The 17,238-nt window shown below is 41.3% G+C and overlaps 1 protein-coding gene across 6 annotated transcripts in view; it reads right to left on the bottom strand.

Moving 5' to 3' along the window:
* Nucleotides 1-17,238, bottom strand: part of stx1a (syntaxin 1A (brain)) — a 98,815-nt gene that overhangs the window by 12,833 nt on the left and 68,744 nt on the right. For all 6 annotated transcript variants that reach the window (XR_007449366.1, XR_007449367.1, XM_049576419.1 and 3 more), the window contains exons 5-6: nt 12,670-12,743; nt 11,339-11,447 (exon numbers count right to left, since the gene is read on the bottom strand). Coding sequence is in view for 4 of the 6 variants with exons in the window: in XM_049576419.1 (XP_049432376.1) it covers nt 11,339-11,447; nt 12,670-12,743 (183 nt within the window). In the remaining 2 variants the exon portion in view is untranslated. The remainder of the gene's footprint in view (nt 1-11,338; nt 11,448-12,669; nt 12,744-17,238) is intronic.

The following is a 17,238-nucleotide window of genomic DNA, read 5'->3' as shown; positions in this document are numbered from 1 at the left end:
GCAAACGTAAGCGTCACGTCAAGCGTCTTGTTTACCGTTGGCTGAGCCATGATTGTTAACGCATTTTCCACCTAAGTTATTACGTATATTTGAGTTATCTACAAGTTTACTGTACTGTTTGTCATCTACTCGTTTTCAAATGTCCACCACGGACATTTACACAATGTCACAGATAAACATGGGTAAATGCATGAAAAAAAATCATCACATATCACCTCTGATAATGGTTTATTCATTTAAAAACACACTGTGCTCGTTTAGCACACTATTTCATGTAGTTTTTATCTGCTGGAGGGTCGCGTAGGGGAGCGTAGCGCGACAAAAATAGAAGAGCATCCTAAAATAGAGAGTTGTCGCACGGCAGACGGGGGTTGTCGCACTGCTCCCGTTGCCGGTGGAGCCGCTGTAATTGATTAGCAGGGGGGCGAGCTGCTACGGGACTCGCGCTGCAGACGTGTCGCGCCGCTGACGTGCCTGGTGGACCCCGGCCGTAACTTTCAGCTCCGCCATCACTGACGTGTTTTGTGAAAGACTCGTCGGAAATCAGTGTGAAGCTGCCAGTTCCAATACGCACATATTTGAATTGTGCTCTACATAGTAATTATGGACTATATGTACCGAGTTGAATTCTGTGGAGACAGACCATTAATTTAGCAAAATAAAATGACAAAAATCGCCCAAAAAAATCGCCAAAAATGAAACCAATCGTGATAGACTCAGCCGCTGGGCGATTGCCGATATATTCGTCCAATCGCCTAGTACGCTTGTTGTTGTTTTTACGGTAATGACGTTTTTCTACTGCCTTCTGATTGGCTACAATGGCCTTCCAGTTAGGAGTTATATCGGCACCTACATCTAGGTAGGCCTAAATGTTAGTGGTGAGTTACATACAAATTCACCCCCATACAGTTGTCATAAATGTTGAAGACCAAAACCTTATTTTGCACCAGGCTGTAAACATGTTCATTTTTGCTGCAAAGTTGGACATTTAAAGATGGGGGTCTACAGGGATTGATCTGCTTCTGGAGCCATCCTCAAGTGGCCATTAGAGGAACTGTGGTTTTTGGTATTTCTGTGTTGGTTTCATTTTTTAATCCTGGAGGTCCGACTCCTATGAGGATAATCAAGGCTGTAAAATAACTGACTTAAACTTCTCCTGAGACTCACATTTACCATTTTCTCTCTCTCTGTTGATCTCTTTGCTATGTTACGGTGGATTCTAATCTGTTTTGTAGATGTAAAGTCAGGCTGACCTGAATGCTTTGAAACTTTGACGCTTGTATCATTGCCATGGTAATCAACATCTACATCGGTATGCGAATGCTTCAATTTTTGTTTTGTTTTTTCACCACTAGAATGGTGAAGAAAACTGAAAGGAGGTGACAAATGAGGCCAGTGTTCTCAGCAAGGTCATCGACCCGCAGTTCAAACATTAAATTGGCTGTCTGACGCGGGAAAGGAATAGGTGAGACAAATTGCAGATGGTTTATCTGTGGCTGGCAACTGTAGTGAAGCACTTGCTTTGCATCTACCGATGAGGCCTGAGTTATTAATGACTTACAGAAACATTGCTTGCAATAGTCCACCTTCTCTTACCTCTCTCTATCACTCTCTCTGACACAGACATAGTGGTGCTAATATTACCAAAGTCAGCTAGGGTTTGGGTGATTAATTAGCATGTATGAATATATTTGATGAGTATTCAAGGTCCCATCAGGTCCTGTAAAGGCTTAGAATATTTGCATGTAATTATCACTCAAGCTTTGAAGCCCCTAAAAAAAACAGTCGTAGTGTAAAGGAGTACAGCCAAAACTGCTCATGATTACCTACTGAATTCTACCATTGGTCCAACACTACCTCTTTTTACAGTTTGATTTATTTTCTATGGTTTAAAAATGGAGTGATCAGACCACTAACATATGACGGTGAGGCTCTGCACTTTGGTGTGTTCAAAAGAAGGCAGGTCACATGCAAATACTGAGTCGGAAATATCAGTCATGTTTGGTACTATCAGAACAGTTTGGGTAGTTTGCACATCATTTGTAGTGGTTAAAATTCAATCTTATACTTGTGAGGACAGGCAAACATGATTAAACAGGCCTCATAATGCTCGGGTCTGCAGCTAAAGGAAAATTAGGGACATCACCTACTTATTTTCGAACTTATTAAACTTTGGCTCCCCCCAAAAAACTTTATATCTTTCTATCTACTGACCTGTACCACAGCACATCTTAATGCTTCCTACTGCTGATGTGTTTGCTCCTCATCCATCTTTATTTTCCCAGAGAGAGTTGACCTACTTCATAAACATTTCCCTACACCTCTTTGCTACACCTAAGTTAATATCCTGTGTCCTGCAGAGCCGCTTCTCTTGGGCTCCATTTCTGCTCCACTGACACAGTCAGACTCTGTCAGCATCATCTCCAATCCTTCCTTCGCACATTAAATTCTCTGTGGGACTAGATACAGTATATACAGTGCAGTATTATCTCTTCCCCATGAAGACACCCCGCATTCCCCCAAACAATTACCTGGAGTACAAAATGAGCTGAACAGTTAATAATGGAGCAACAGTTTGATGTGAAAGAGAGAAGAAGCTAATGTTAAAGTCCCAGCAGTGCAATTACATAGTTCAATCAGTTACAACTAATAAACATGTAAGAAGATTTCAGATGTCACAGCTTGCAGAAAATACAAATCTAAATTTGCTTTTGTTCAGACAGAGTGTTTCTGTCTTTGTTTTAGCCAAGAAAAGAAATGTTACCTCTTAGATTGTTTCATTTGAAGATTTTTTTTTAAAAGGCTTAAACAGGATAAGCATCCATTAAGGAAAAAATAAATAAATAAAAAATAAAGAAAAGACACTTAGACAAAACCCTACTAATCTAAGTAAGAGCAACATCTATATTGTATAAGATTGTGTTGAATGCTAAAATGGCCCTACAATAACATGTAGGGCAGCCTTAATTGCCATGTATAACCACAATATAGAGTGTGCCAGTAAACCCGGAACTCTGTTGGTGCTTTCGGCACTTCCGGTTCTCTCATCTAAAAGTCAATACGTTTTTTGAATGGGATTTTGGTAAAATGCCTCAAATAAGGTCTGTGGTTAACAAAAGCTTAAGTTTCAGGTTTTGTTCTACGACATAAAACACATCAGTAAATACCCTACTTGTGAATTTTGAAGCTTTTACGTGCCGTAAAAAAGGCGGTTGCTAACAAGTTGCTCAATACGACTACAAACCCTGTCAGGGACATTAAATGTCATCACCCCCGAACAGGCGAGAGTGCTGGCAGTCCGCCATTACAGCTTCTTATTTAGCTTAAACAGTTCGATTTCCCCATTATACAATGTTTTTAAAATAAAGCGGCCGAAATCAGTTGAAAGCTTAGTGGCGGTGACATCAAGAGTCATGCGACCGTGGAGTAGTCATGTAGTCTGTTAAAGCCTAAGGTTAGCTTTTTTACTTGTGGCAATCGCACTCTATTACGCTATCAAAATAATCAGGCAGACAGTATTTAGAAATCTCTTGCTTGAAAATCTAAAAATGATCCACTGTGGCTTACAAGAATGTCCGTATGCTTGAAATAATAATATGGGTGATTGGCCAATATGTTCGAGCAGTACATAACTGTTAGCTTACTAGTTAGCATCGCTGTTATGGAAAGAAGGTGCACAGTGATTTATTTATTTATTTTTATTTAACCTTTATCTTACCAGGAAATAGTCCCATTGAGATTCAGAATCTCTTTTACAAGGGAGTCCTGGTCAAGACAGCAGCATAATAGTTCCACTAAAAACACAACAGGTTAAAACAGACAACATGAAACAAACAGTTACATTCAGCGTTAGCTAGCAGGATCTATCTAACAGGGATCTATGGCTAACAGTTAGCCTCACACATCACATGCATCACATTAATTTTTTTATCTTATCTTATTTTATTTTTTTTTTTACAAATTACCTTTGGTCATATAATGATGCATTCATGTTAATGTGCATCTTCATACATATTTTACTTTTTGAAAAATAAACACAAAAAATAAAATGACCTCAATTAAACCACCAAACAGTAATTTGGTAGTTGGCATTGCCAGACCCAATTCGCAAAATGCAAATGGGTCTGGACACGGACTGTACATTTCCTCTATTCCCGAAGGACGGTATCAACGGCTGTCACTCAAAGTGCCCCTTCACGCAATTGAAAAGACAGAAAACCACTCAGAGAAACGAAACGTGTGAAGTACGCTAGCAGAACGCCACTGTAAACGGACCATGGCTGAACATGGCTGTGATTCCCAGCTTGGTCGCTTCCCTGACCTGCTCCTCCATAAGAGCAACTAGCGGAGAAACAACATCTAACTCTTGGTTAGATGAGAAGTATGCTTCCTACGATGACAAATGATAAAGACATGCTCGATCAGGGGTGTCCAAACTTTTTTGAATGGGGGCCTGATAAAATAATGTGAAAATACCTGGGGGCCAACTGATTCTCGCATCAAATGGGCTTAAAAAAAAAGTGAGACAAATGCAAACTTTTTATCTTTTAATGATTTATTACTACGTGATGCCTGTCTACAAACTGTATGACAGTCCTATCATTGTGAGGTGAAGGGTAAAAATGCGAAGTGATCTTGCTCGATTAACCATTATTGTGTAAAGGGCCACATATGGTGTATTTTGAAAGTCAAGCTGAGGGCCAATTAAAATTGGTCAGTGGGCCACAATTGGCCCCTGGGCCGGACTTTGGACATGCCTGTGCTAGATGATTCATTTTCATCCATAATGTAACTGAATGGACCTGCTTTGTCAGATATGGCTCCGTGTTTTCCCCTGGACCCCCGGCAGCTGTGGCTCCTAGGAGATTTTGGAGGCAACTACAAAATCTCTATTCATGACCTAATCTGTGTGTGTGTGTGTGTGTGTGTGTGTGTGTGTGTGTGTGTGTGTTTTTTTGTGTTTATAGGTGTGATGAAGGCCTCAGTGCAGAGCAGGTAGGTTGATGGTGAGTGATGATGCTTGGGAGTCAGAGCCGATGATTGCCTTCATGAACAGAATACTGATGAAGCTGCTCTCCAACCTGCGCATGGCCGTGTGTCCATGTGTGTTTCAGAGCGCACCTTTGTCCATTTATCTCTACATAAACAGGGCCTATCGTGTCTAATCCAAACTTCATATCCATAACAAAGCAATGAATTTCATTTGGTTGTGGCTAAGTGGTCCTGCTGTTTCATTACTGCGCTCGAGAATCTACTCATGTTCAGCGATGACATTTTGCAGCTTGACAAATGAAAAGACACAAAGAGGAGCGAGAGACCACGTTCACCACATAGCTGTGATCAATTCCCTGTTCTCCAGGCCTCCCTTATAATAAATAATCTCTCTATCATTAAGGCTAAAACTACAACATAAAAGAGGGTCACAGTTAGAGTTGAAGGACAGAGAGGAGTGACAATGAGTCATGGATAATTGTGAAGAAGGACAAAAAAAACGAGGGCACTCTGGTGCTTCCCTACCCTATTTATCTCAGTTCCCACACACACACACACACACACACACACACACACACACACACACACGCACTCTCCTCATTGCCTTTTTTTTTAAAGCCCTGACAGGCACCGAGGGAGGCTCTTATTTGTTACCATGGAGACCCAAACCCAGAGAAGCCTAATATGAAGCCAAGAAGTCTCACTTCACCCGTAGCATTTATGGGCTATTAAATCATTCATACTATGTTGCTACCAGTAACAGCATCATTTCATTTCCATTGTTATGTAACACAAATGAAGTGAGCCCCCCAAGGAACAAGAGCGAAAAGGCAAACCACACAAATGTTCACGCATGCAGAGCAAAGGAGCCAAGTGATTTTTTTTAATGCTTCTGTTCGCTTCATTTTCACCTACAGGAATGAAAAAAACATGTACAGCTCTATCTGCACACATGTAGACCAATGTGTTGGCTGTACACAGGGAATGTGTCAGTGTACATCGTCGTCTTTTTCCCCTGGCATTGTGAGCGTGTCTCTCCCAGCTAAAGGAGTGTCCGCAGGGAAATAAAACATAACAATCAAAATGTCAAAGAGGTCCTGTGATGCCTGCGACCAACATCCCCTCCATCCTGCTGGGCCTGCCTGTTTGCTTATGGAAGCAAATAAATGTGTGAGATTCACAATCAATAATAAACTAAAATCCTGCTGAAGTGTTTCGATCTTAATTGGCAATGCAAAAATCTTCCAACAGATGTGATGTTAAGCTCCAATGAGTCACTCCAAGAACACGAAGGATATGTGCCTTTCAAGGAATAGTTTAACATTTTGGGAAATACTGGTATAATTGTTGGCTTTTTGGCTGAGAGTTAGATAAGAAGACTCAAATACCCCCGTCCATTTAAGTGTTTTTCCCTGAGGGCAGCATACTTTTTAAATTCACAGCAATGGGAGCACCACATATTTACTCTATGCTGTCAGCAGCATGGTGAGGTGCTGAGCATCTCTTCTGCACTTCCTCTGAGTGCCAAGAGTCGAAAATATGTTCAACTTTGGGTAAAACACTGTGCTCATCGCTGTTAATTTTTACCGTACGACGTACTTCAACTTTCCCTTCATCCAGTGGAAGTAATCTATTTCGTGCCAGCATTTTTACATGCGCGGATATTCTGTGTCATAGCAACCAGATGCAACCAAAGTATCTCTGCTGGAAAACAACAACAAAAAAAAACAAAACACTGCGCCTCCAAATTGCTCTCAAGTGCTCCGAGCTGGGCATTTTTGGATGAACACCTGGCATTTTCAGCTGGGGAAAAACACTTTGATGGATGCCAGCCACTAAATACAAGGCTGGAGACCAGTGATAGTTAGCTTAGCTTAGCATAAAGACTGAAAGCCAGGGGACACAGCCTGATCCTGACGTTAAAAATCCTTTAACTGTACGTTCAAACCAACAGCGACCAGAGCTTCCAAAATGGCGGAAGTCATTCATTTTCAATGAGAGCCTGGCGACTTGGGCAACTTGGGCAACCTGGCCATCAGCCGCACGTCTTGGGCGACCAAAGCGACCAGAGCAGCTCTGGAGGGAAGTTAAAACTCGTTTAACTTTATGGTAATGAGCTCTGATGCGGTTTGGCGACAACCAATGAGAATGCTGACGTGCATTGATGAAGGAGGTCTCAGAGAACAAGCCATGTAACTTTGGTTCCTACAGCACACTTGTTCCAAAAATGAATATCGAGACGTTTATTACTTGCATTCGCGCCCACTCAGTCCTTTATAATGTGACGCTGTTCAGTTACAGAGACCAAAATATAAAGAATGAGGCTTGGGACCACGTCGCGGAGGTAGTTGGTTGGTCTGGTGAGTTTTAAAGTGTGTAATGTTAGTAACAGAGAAGAGATTTGCAGGCTAATGTCGCGACATAGCATGCAAGTCTTCGTTGCTTGGTTTGAGTGGGATGACATACGTTTTCTGTTTTCACTGACCAAACATAACTTTCTGTGGGCCAACTATGAGCTTTTTGACTGAACAACAGCAAGCAGGAACTACGCTGCTTTCAAGCCAGTAGTCCGCTTTGTGGTTCCTTTAAACGACTAGAGCGACCAAAGCTGTCATAAATATTTTTGACCGTCGTGCTTCTTGGGCGTCCGCGACAGACTTTGCCACTTTGGAAGCTTCTGGTTTGAACATACAGTAAAGCTGACAAATTAACATGTCGTCTTGCGTTTGTTTGACTTGTACAAAAACCCAAATGTAAAATCATCTTGTGGTTTTAATGTTGGTCATGAACTGGATTATTTCTTGGCAGGGAGCAGTTCCACCTGAATCCTCGACTGATTGCTCATAAAACTAAAACAAAATGACATTTTTACACTTTGATTTCTGTATGGATCAAACAAACACGAGTGAGTTGTAGAGGTGCTGGTAGGCTAATTTTATTACCGTTGGACAGAGCCTGCTTCCTCCTTCCATCTTCTGGCTCCTACTTCACACCATACAAGCACAAGAGTGGTATCAATCTTCTCATCAAACTCTTGGCAAAAAAAAGCAACTAAGTGTTTGCTTTCTACAGCTCAGCAGCTCATTATGGAAACATTATTTCAAAAGAAATCACAGTTTATTAATGAGATAGGGAAGGAAGCTATCCAAACTGTTAAATAATACAGCATATTCTGCAGAAGTGAAGTGCTTGCCTCGATATATTAAAGGTGTAATGGAAGTGTCAGCAGCATTCTAAATTTTTTTTTAACTAACTGTATTTTCCTGCTTGGGATAAGTGCTGAAACCCAGAACAAAGCCAATAGAATATAAAAATGCGAACACAATGTGACTTATACATACTGTAAACATGTAACTGCCCATGTATGTCACAGTGTTGCTATCCTGTTTCTCTTATCTCTGCATCCAGCTGCGAACTGGAAAGGAGCAAAGCAGCAAAAGAAACATCGATTCTGAGTCTGTCAGACCAGACTAGGTCTCCCTCTGTGTGTGACACACTCTTATTGATTCACACACAAACAAGTCAAACAGGTTGGCACAACAGAAACGCTGCTCTCTGGCCACATAACCCTGAACAAATTAAAATGTGTTAGATCAAAATGTTATCTGCAATTTTGTTTCCTTCAAAACCAGAGACTGCATTTCTTTTACTGCTACAAATTTGTAATTTTCATCGTCCTCTTTGCGCCCACTCCATCTCCGTACTCTCCCTGCGTGTCTAATCCCTTCCCTGACGACAGGTGATATCAGCTAAGGCCTCCTGTGACTCCACCAGCTGACAAATCAAATCCAAATGAATCTGGAGGAGCTCTAGGAAAAATTGAGTCAGGTGTGTGTTTTTATTCCGCAAGGATGTGTTTGTCCTTTGATTAAGCCCAGAAAGTGCTATGCATTGTTGCCGCTGCTCTTTTGACTGAAACATACTCAGTATATATTGGGCAGCGCTCACACATACAGACCTGCTGCATGTGTCTGACAGATGGCCAGAGGAAATTACGTCTGTGCCAAGTGCCTCGCAACAAAAGTGCCCCTGCTCTCCTCTGCTATTACCACTAAACGAGTCATAGTTGACTTCTCTGCATGCATGTGTGTGTGTGTGTATTGTGAGTGTGTGCCTTTGTGTGTAAGGTGACTGTATCACGATGACTGTTAGGGGCAGCTGGCGCGGCGCAGCCTGCCAGGATACGGTGGCAGAGGCTATGTCAGTGTCTGGTCCAGGAGCCCGGGGCCTGCAGCTAATACCTGTCAAATCATATTACGCACACAGTGTGAGGAGCCCAGATCGGAGCTGGAGCAACCTGGCATGGCTATGCATATGGATGCTAGTGATGTGTGTGTTTTTTGGATAGTGGTTTTAGTGCTTTTCACAACACTAGGTGAATTCTAAATAAAATACTGTCTGTAAGGTATAAACTGACACTTCTTTGCACAATCTCCACAGATAATTGGGTGGGATTATAATGGCTGGATTTAGAGCTTTGATCCTCTGCCTTAGGCCCAACCCAACCTGCCGGGTTTGGGCTGGCTGTATAATCTTCAAATTCCCTAACAGGTTGAGTCGGGTTGGGTTTGCTCTGATTTCCCTTTTGTTTGTTTTGTTTTTTTTTTTTTAATGCAAGCCATACAGACTGTGTAATGTTATGAATAATGTATGGGCTATGCTGCCATCAGCCCCTCCCGACTCCCGCCTCTCATTAATGAGGAGAAATGTTATACAGTCTCTATTTAATATACATATATAGCACGTGACAGTTTTTGGTCTGTGCTGAACATTGGGTAAGAGAGGCCACATGTCGGAGAGATTGTGTCACAAATGTCTGTAAACAAAACTGAAAAGATTTGAGCTGAATTTAGCTTGTAATAAATGTTTTAATCTAAAAAAAAATACAGTGTAAATTCAGGTTTTAAAACAGGCCTAGGCCCGGGCCCAAAACTGGTTCAGGCTCAGGTCGACCTTGGACAGAAACTGTGCAGATTCATGTCGGGTTGGGCCTGATTTTTCATGCCGGGTCATAGCCAGGTTTTTTGTTATGCTGTCACTGATTTCCATTGTTTAATGCGAGTATGTGTGGAGTATTTGTTTTTACGTATATGTGCACGATGTGTTATGCATTTAGTATGTGTTATGTTCAAGTCTGAGTTCTATGTTTTGCCTGCCTGCCAGACAAACTTCCCCTTGGGAACAGTGAAGTTGAAGAAGTTGAAGTGCATAAACAGCCGACAGCTTGGAGCTAAGGTAAATTATTTGCGACGCCTATATTACAGCCTAGTTTTTCATAAATAATACATGTAACAAACAGTGAAAATGTAACACAAATGCAGAAGAAAATAATGCACTTGGTATTTTATCGTTAACATTACATGTGGTTTCATAAATCAAACTGTAAGTCAATCCAGTAGAGTGAATGTTGATGGGTGTCAATTGATGGTTATCAAAAACACAATGCATTGAAAGCAGTTATGGAACTAACAGGATGTTGGTGCTTACAAAGTTTTCTACAGCCAGAATTCACAAAGAAAAGGCCTCAAAAATAGAAACGAGTGAAGGACTTGCATTAGCAAACATGGGAGGTCTCACCACATGAGTTCCACTGAGTTTGATGTTCACATTTTAGAAGGAAAAAGAAATTGATGCCATGCTGCAGTAGACTGCACGTCTATAATTCTGACATGAACTAGTCTTAGAGGAGTATACAGTAAATCACACATGCATAGACACATACAGTAGCAGCACTGCCACATCTTAAATTCACATCCTCACACTTTGGTAACAGTATGATTGATGACATACTATTGCTGTAAATATGGATAATAACAATACTGTGCAGGTGTAGAGTGATTCTGACAATTCAGAGCGAGATGGGGAATGGTGGCACAGGCTATATTTTTAGCCTAATTAACATGACACTAACATCTATCTAGTAATGGGGGAGGATGACAATGAAGTGGATGTTGCTTTGGCTGAGGATAAAAAGACATGCAGGGAAATATGACTTTTTTTGTCTCATGTTTACTGTTTTGACAAGCTTGTGAAATAAATGAGTAAAGAAATCATAGACAGCTGTTTTGGAGAAAAATGACCACAGCTGACCAAAGGTTTCACCTTTACAGTGACCTTTGTATGTATGGCAGGTCTATAGGTAGAAAAAAAAAAAACAGAAAATTGCACATATGAGCTTGTTAGTCTCTATGAAACATCAGTGTTTTAAGAAACTAGACAACTGCACAGTAATCAAACATTATGACCGGGATGAGATGCAGATGTGTTACTGTAATTCACACAGTGTTGCCATGTGCGCAGTCAGTATGAAGGGTGGTGGATGGTTTAGTCTCCCAGGTCTACTCACTGATCTCCAGCTGTCTCTGAATGCGTCCCTTGCAGCGCTCCCTGTAGTCCGACTGGGTGGTGTTGTACTCTGACATCACCTCGACAAACTTACGGGACAGTGTGGAGTGCTGGGGATAGAACGAGGAACAACAGCAGAGGACACCAACTTTGTAAGCAATTTAAATCGTACATGAGCAGGAGGTGCGCAGGTGAGTCGCTGTGTCCACATTCCAGACACACTAATTCTAAGATCCTGTTTACATTTGGTTTTAAGGTGCGTTTCAGGGTTTGATCACAAGTGGACAGCTGAGACACATCGCCATTCACACCCGTGTCTACCATGTATCTCCAGCTGACCACTTGTGTTCAGATTTCATTGCTACCTACGTCACTTACGCTAGAAGGTCAAAGGGCCCTACGCACAATTATTATGTCCACACTCTTACCGGGCACGTTTGCAGTTTTGTGTGTGCCACTGGAGATATTGCTGTCGGCAGAATTCAACTTGTTGGTCACGCAACTCATCGTAAAAACACCAAGCGTTGGTGCACTGTCACCAAAACAACCATTTCTTTTACGTCCTTGTCAGAGACGTATCATGATGTATTAAGACCAATTCATAGTTACCATGTCCGCACGTCTACAATGGTCTGCTTTGGTTTGTGTGACATAAATGTTGTCATCCACCCATGTCTGCCAGGGTCCGCACAGACCCAAACATCTATGTGCAGCCCATTTTGTGACCGCACAGACTGTACACACACAACAAGCGCGCTAACTGTGCACTGTGCAATCAACTCAGCCGCAGCAGCCTCAACACGGTGAAGTTAGGTTTAACTTGAATATTAGACAAACATTGACTCCAAACCCAGTGGTGTCTTCACCTGATGTTGGCAGTATAGGAGGATGGTAAGCTCGCCTCCCAGCCCTCCTGTTCACTGCTAGGAGCTGACGCAGACCTTCAGTTGTACTATAAACGGAGCTGCATGCATGTCTGCATGACCTCAGCAGTGTGCACTCATTCAATGTGGAGTATGTTCGAGCCTTTAGTTGCCCAAGACACATTTTTAAACAAAGTGTAAAAAGGGTCTAAATAAGTTTGGAGTACACAGAGTGTTCATACTGAAAAAGTGACAAATTAAGTACACTCAAAGCAGTCAGTGAGCATACTAACAAATACTGGACTTCTGATTGTGCTGATGGACACAGTTGTCCCACAGTGCTCTGCACAGAGGAACTGGAGGAGCTGCAGGTAGCAGTGAGACCGTCTCAAGAAGATTTGGGTAAACAAAAAGTAACATTTTTATAAAACATTTAGCTTTGTCTTCGTGAAGTTTAATTGAACTGTACCTGTGTCTTGCGTATCCTCAGGTCAGCTGATGACCTGTTCTGGCTTTCCTCTTGTTCAATGGTTTGCTGGATACCTGAAAAGATACACAAAGATGTAGAGTCAATTATAGGGCAAGTGCTTCCCCGAAAAATGAACACCAAGACAAAAGTAAAATAAAAACAACACTGTTGTTGGCTGCCTCTAGAAGGAAAATATTTCTAAGCAGTAGCGGGGCTAAAAGTGTGGTACACCCGCACAAGAGGAAAGTTGATGAGGTTCATAAGGTCGAAAAAGGGTTGCATTCATGAGGGCAGAATCAGCATGGCAGTCTGCCAAATGGATTATGAGATACAATACTTTACTTTGTATGCAAAGCTGACACTTTGACATGAAGATGGTGCAAGAAGAAAGGTCAGGGGGTCATAAGAAACACAAGGATTCAACGTTAGGAGATCTTGAAAATCCACAGTAAATTTCATAGATATCCATCCATTCATTTTGCAATACCTCACAATGTATTAGTCAGGGGAAAGAGTGAAATTATGGCTGCCTGAGAGAAACTGCTTAGGATAGAAATCACCATCAATAATCCTCTGGAAACTGGATCAATTCACACCAAGTTTAATGGTAATCTGGTCGTCAAGATATTTTACTCTTACTCTACTGAGAGTCAAACTGTCCACCTTGTAAACCTTCGAGAAACTAAAACTATCAATAATTCAACACCTGTGACCAAGTGGACCTGATGTATATACACCTACAATTACAGCCAGAAAAAAACATTTTCCCCATATTAGCACTTTCCTTACTGCTCCCTCACATCCACAGCTCAGGAAGTCATTGTAGAGAAGCTGCTGCTGAGCATACTGACGTAAATTAAAAACTCTGTCAGTGGCTACGGTTACATGATGGCTTCTCATTCGGAATGAAATAAATCTGAATGAAATCATTCGGAATTAAAGTGTTTCCAGGTAGTTTACATGGGAAATATTCATTCCGAATGACGGTTTACATGGGAGATAAGTTCAATCGCCTTTATTCGGGTCTACACAAGGTTTGGGGCAGGGAAGGTTTCTGATTGGATAGGGGGCGGGGCAGATGTTACGTGTTTACATTTACCGGAAGAAAACACTGTAGTCCTCGCTCTGGATAACAAGATGCTTGACGACGCCGTTCTTAGTGCCTTTTTCGGGCGTGTTTTGCTTATATTCTTGAAGCAGCAGCACGACAACAACCTTGTTCTGCTAATGCTTCATCTGTTGAGGAGAAGGGAGGTAGAAGGTCGAAGAAGGGAGATAGAAGACCGTGCTGTGGCGAATGGACACCGGTGAGTGCAACGAGTCCGACTGCTCTATCTCAGCCCGTTACTATGCAGCCCGTTGCTATGCAGCCCGTTGCTATGCGCGCTATATACGTCAATGCGCCAGAAGGGCAAGGAAATGAGCATGCGCAGAAAGACCGGAATGAACTTAAAGAGGAATGAGTGTATACATGCACACAAAATTCTTTCATTCGGAATGACAAATGGAATAAACCACCCCCTTTAATCTGATTTAATTTTCAATCAGAATGACCGTTTACATGACCACTTTTAATCGGAATGGCCTTTCATTACGATTAAAAGTGGAATTAAACTGTCCATGTAAACGTACTGACTGTGAGGCCATGTGAAGCACTCAATCAATTTAGTGTGGATTAAACCCAGATGTAAGAGCCTGTTTATTTTCACTCTAATTTTTCCGTAAATTAAACTGAGAGAAGATGGCGTTACCAGTCGCTGCACACTCAAAGACCTTTTGTGAGATGTCTGCACCTGCTGCTTTTATTGTACGCGCTGTATGCCTCCCTGTCTATGCAAACAGCTTGAGCTGACAGGGTAAACAGGTTCACTTATAGTTAATGAGCAATTTCAGGTTCAAAAATATGGTAATTCTTCATACACTTTGACAGATGCTGCAGCATCTCTGAAAAATCTAATATTTAAAACATATCTTCAATCAACATCCCTACATAGCAACAGCCTTTCTCTTGAACAATATGCATGTCCTCTTGTGACAAAGCATGCATTTCCTGCTGTGCAACAACAATAAAGCTGAATCCAATCTAATCTAATCATGTGGATTGGGATTTGTGGATGGTGCCAGAACCTTTGTGCCACGTCTTCACATAGTCAGGCTACAACGGAAGTGTGTTTAAAACCCACTGAGCATATAGTAAATTAGGATCCTTATTTGCATCAGTGTAGAATATTGTGTTTGGCTTCAAACGCACATTATGAGTTTAAAAACAAGAGCTTCCTATTGTATATCTGCATGCCAAAAAAACACTTTAGCACACCTATAAAGGGTTCTTGGGCACAGATGCTTGGGAGAAACAAGATAGGGGATAAACAGTACTGTGTACTGCAATATACTGAAAAATAAATACATATATACACGACAATGGGCCTCATACAGGAGAAAGTCTTATTCTAAGTGGCAGGTACAACTTAGAGAACTTCTGAAACTTACACTTAGTGTACTCTTGTACCCCTGACTTTCATCAGGTTAAACAAAAAGTATGCAAGTTTGTGCAAGTAAAACAGGTTTAGGATAAAAGTACTAAATGTATAACTTGCATTTTACAAACAGAGCTTCCTTGGATAGCAAAGGCATGACTCGCCCTCCTCTGCCTTTCTTTGCCTCTGAGTGGCTTACCCTGACATGCCTACCCTAACCCTACTAATTCTACACCTACTTGCCTGTGTTTTGTGACCCATCCATCTTTACTCCCATCAGTGCGTTGGTCATGTGATCGCAGCCTCTCCAAAATAAGTGGGTTATACACGAATTACTAGCTCATGATTACACAGGTTATGTACAAATTTTGGCATTACTTCTCATAGGAAAAACACACAGTGCGTGAGAACAGCCTGATTAAATCTACATAGACCATCATGTGAATCATTTATCATTTGTTTTGAAGAAATTCACTCACTGGATCTGTAAGATTTTTTGGGAATTATTTCAAAGCAAAACATACAGTAAATGATGTCAGTATGTCTTGAGGATCTATCCCAGGGTGCAGCCTGACAAAGATGGGGTCACTTACTGACCAACACACACACACATACACACATGCAAACAAACACACACACATACAGCAGGCACACATACGATTACACAAAGGTATCCTGTGGCAACAACTGATGTGAACTGGAGCGACACTGTGATGCAGAGCCTGTTCTGCCTGATAGCGCTTGTGTGTATCAGTGTATATATATGTGCACATGACACTGTGAGTATACGTGTGTGTGTGCCTCTGTAGGCTTTAGGCACGTAGGACAACAGATAAGGGCTATTATCTTCTAGCTCTCTGCACTAAAGTTGTGCTCTACTTTCCTGAAAGATCCTGTATACCCATATTTTATCTCTGTCCCCTACTCTTCGACACCTGAGTCGTATAGGGAAGCAGAGGAGAGCGTTCATATGGAGATGAGAAAGCTGCCAGCAGGAGAAACTCATTAAATATAATAAAACATGGTAAATACAGGAAAGCATAAAAGATGTGTATGAGCAGTGATGTGTTATAAAATGCACAACCAAAGCAGGAAAGGTAGGATTTGGCAGGCAAATCAGAGAATAAGAGGATTATAGGTACACATACGCATACATACATATTAACACACAGGGATAAATAACAAGCAAGAACTTTCCTCACACATGTCGGGAGTCTAATCCAGGACCAGCTGCACTTCCATTATGCCTGCACACAGTATGTTACTGTAACATTAATCAGTTTGTGTGCACAAGTGTGAATAAAACTCTAAACTGTGCGCACATGCACTTTGATCACAGACACCACCTCTGTGGTGAGTGACACTAATCACTCTGCCCACTGCAGCACAAGCTCTAAACTCAGTTGGTCTGTTAGCTGCCAAATGTTATACAGTTCATTGTCTCTTCATGTCTTACTTGTTATCTTCTCTCTTCTCCTGTGAAAGCTCTCACATCATCACATCACATGAAGACAATCAGCTGCACAGGCTGGTTATGGATATGGTCACAATACTGTGATACAAATTTCAGAGCTAAACTAATTTGCGTTTTTGATTAATCTGCCTCTCTATTTTCTTGATTATACAAATTATTCTTTGGCCTGTAAAATCAAATGTCAAACAACAGTGAATAAATTGTCTTCACTACTTCCTAGATCCCAATTTGGCATCCTCATATTGGCCTCATTTGTCACACCGACAATCCAAAACTTCAAAATATTTAGTTCACTAAAGGAAGGGGAGCAAATCTCTGAAAAACCGAAGTCTTGGTTTATATGATAATTCGATGATGAAAATAGTTGCTGACGAAGTTTCTGTCCATTGACTTACTTATTTACTCAAGTACATGTGCTTAGTATACTTAAGTACAATTTTAAGGTAGTTGCTTCATTTATTTGATATCTTAGTTAGCAGTCACTTTGCAGATTCAGATTACGAACACAAAATACAATCAAGAAATAAATGATAATGTATTTTTTAAGGTTATGTAGTGACAAAAAGTTCCGCATTCACCAGCTGCAACACTAAAATAACTTGTGACTCTTTTGCGGCT

This window comes from Epinephelus fuscoguttatus, linkage group LG5 (genome assembly GCF_011397635.1).
Source record: "Epinephelus fuscoguttatus linkage group LG5, E.fuscoguttatus.final_Chr_v1".
Lineage (NCBI taxonomy): Eukaryota > Metazoa > Chordata > Actinopteri > Perciformes > Serranidae > Epinephelus > Epinephelus fuscoguttatus.
This window is presented reverse-complemented; position numbering and strand designations above follow the sequence as displayed.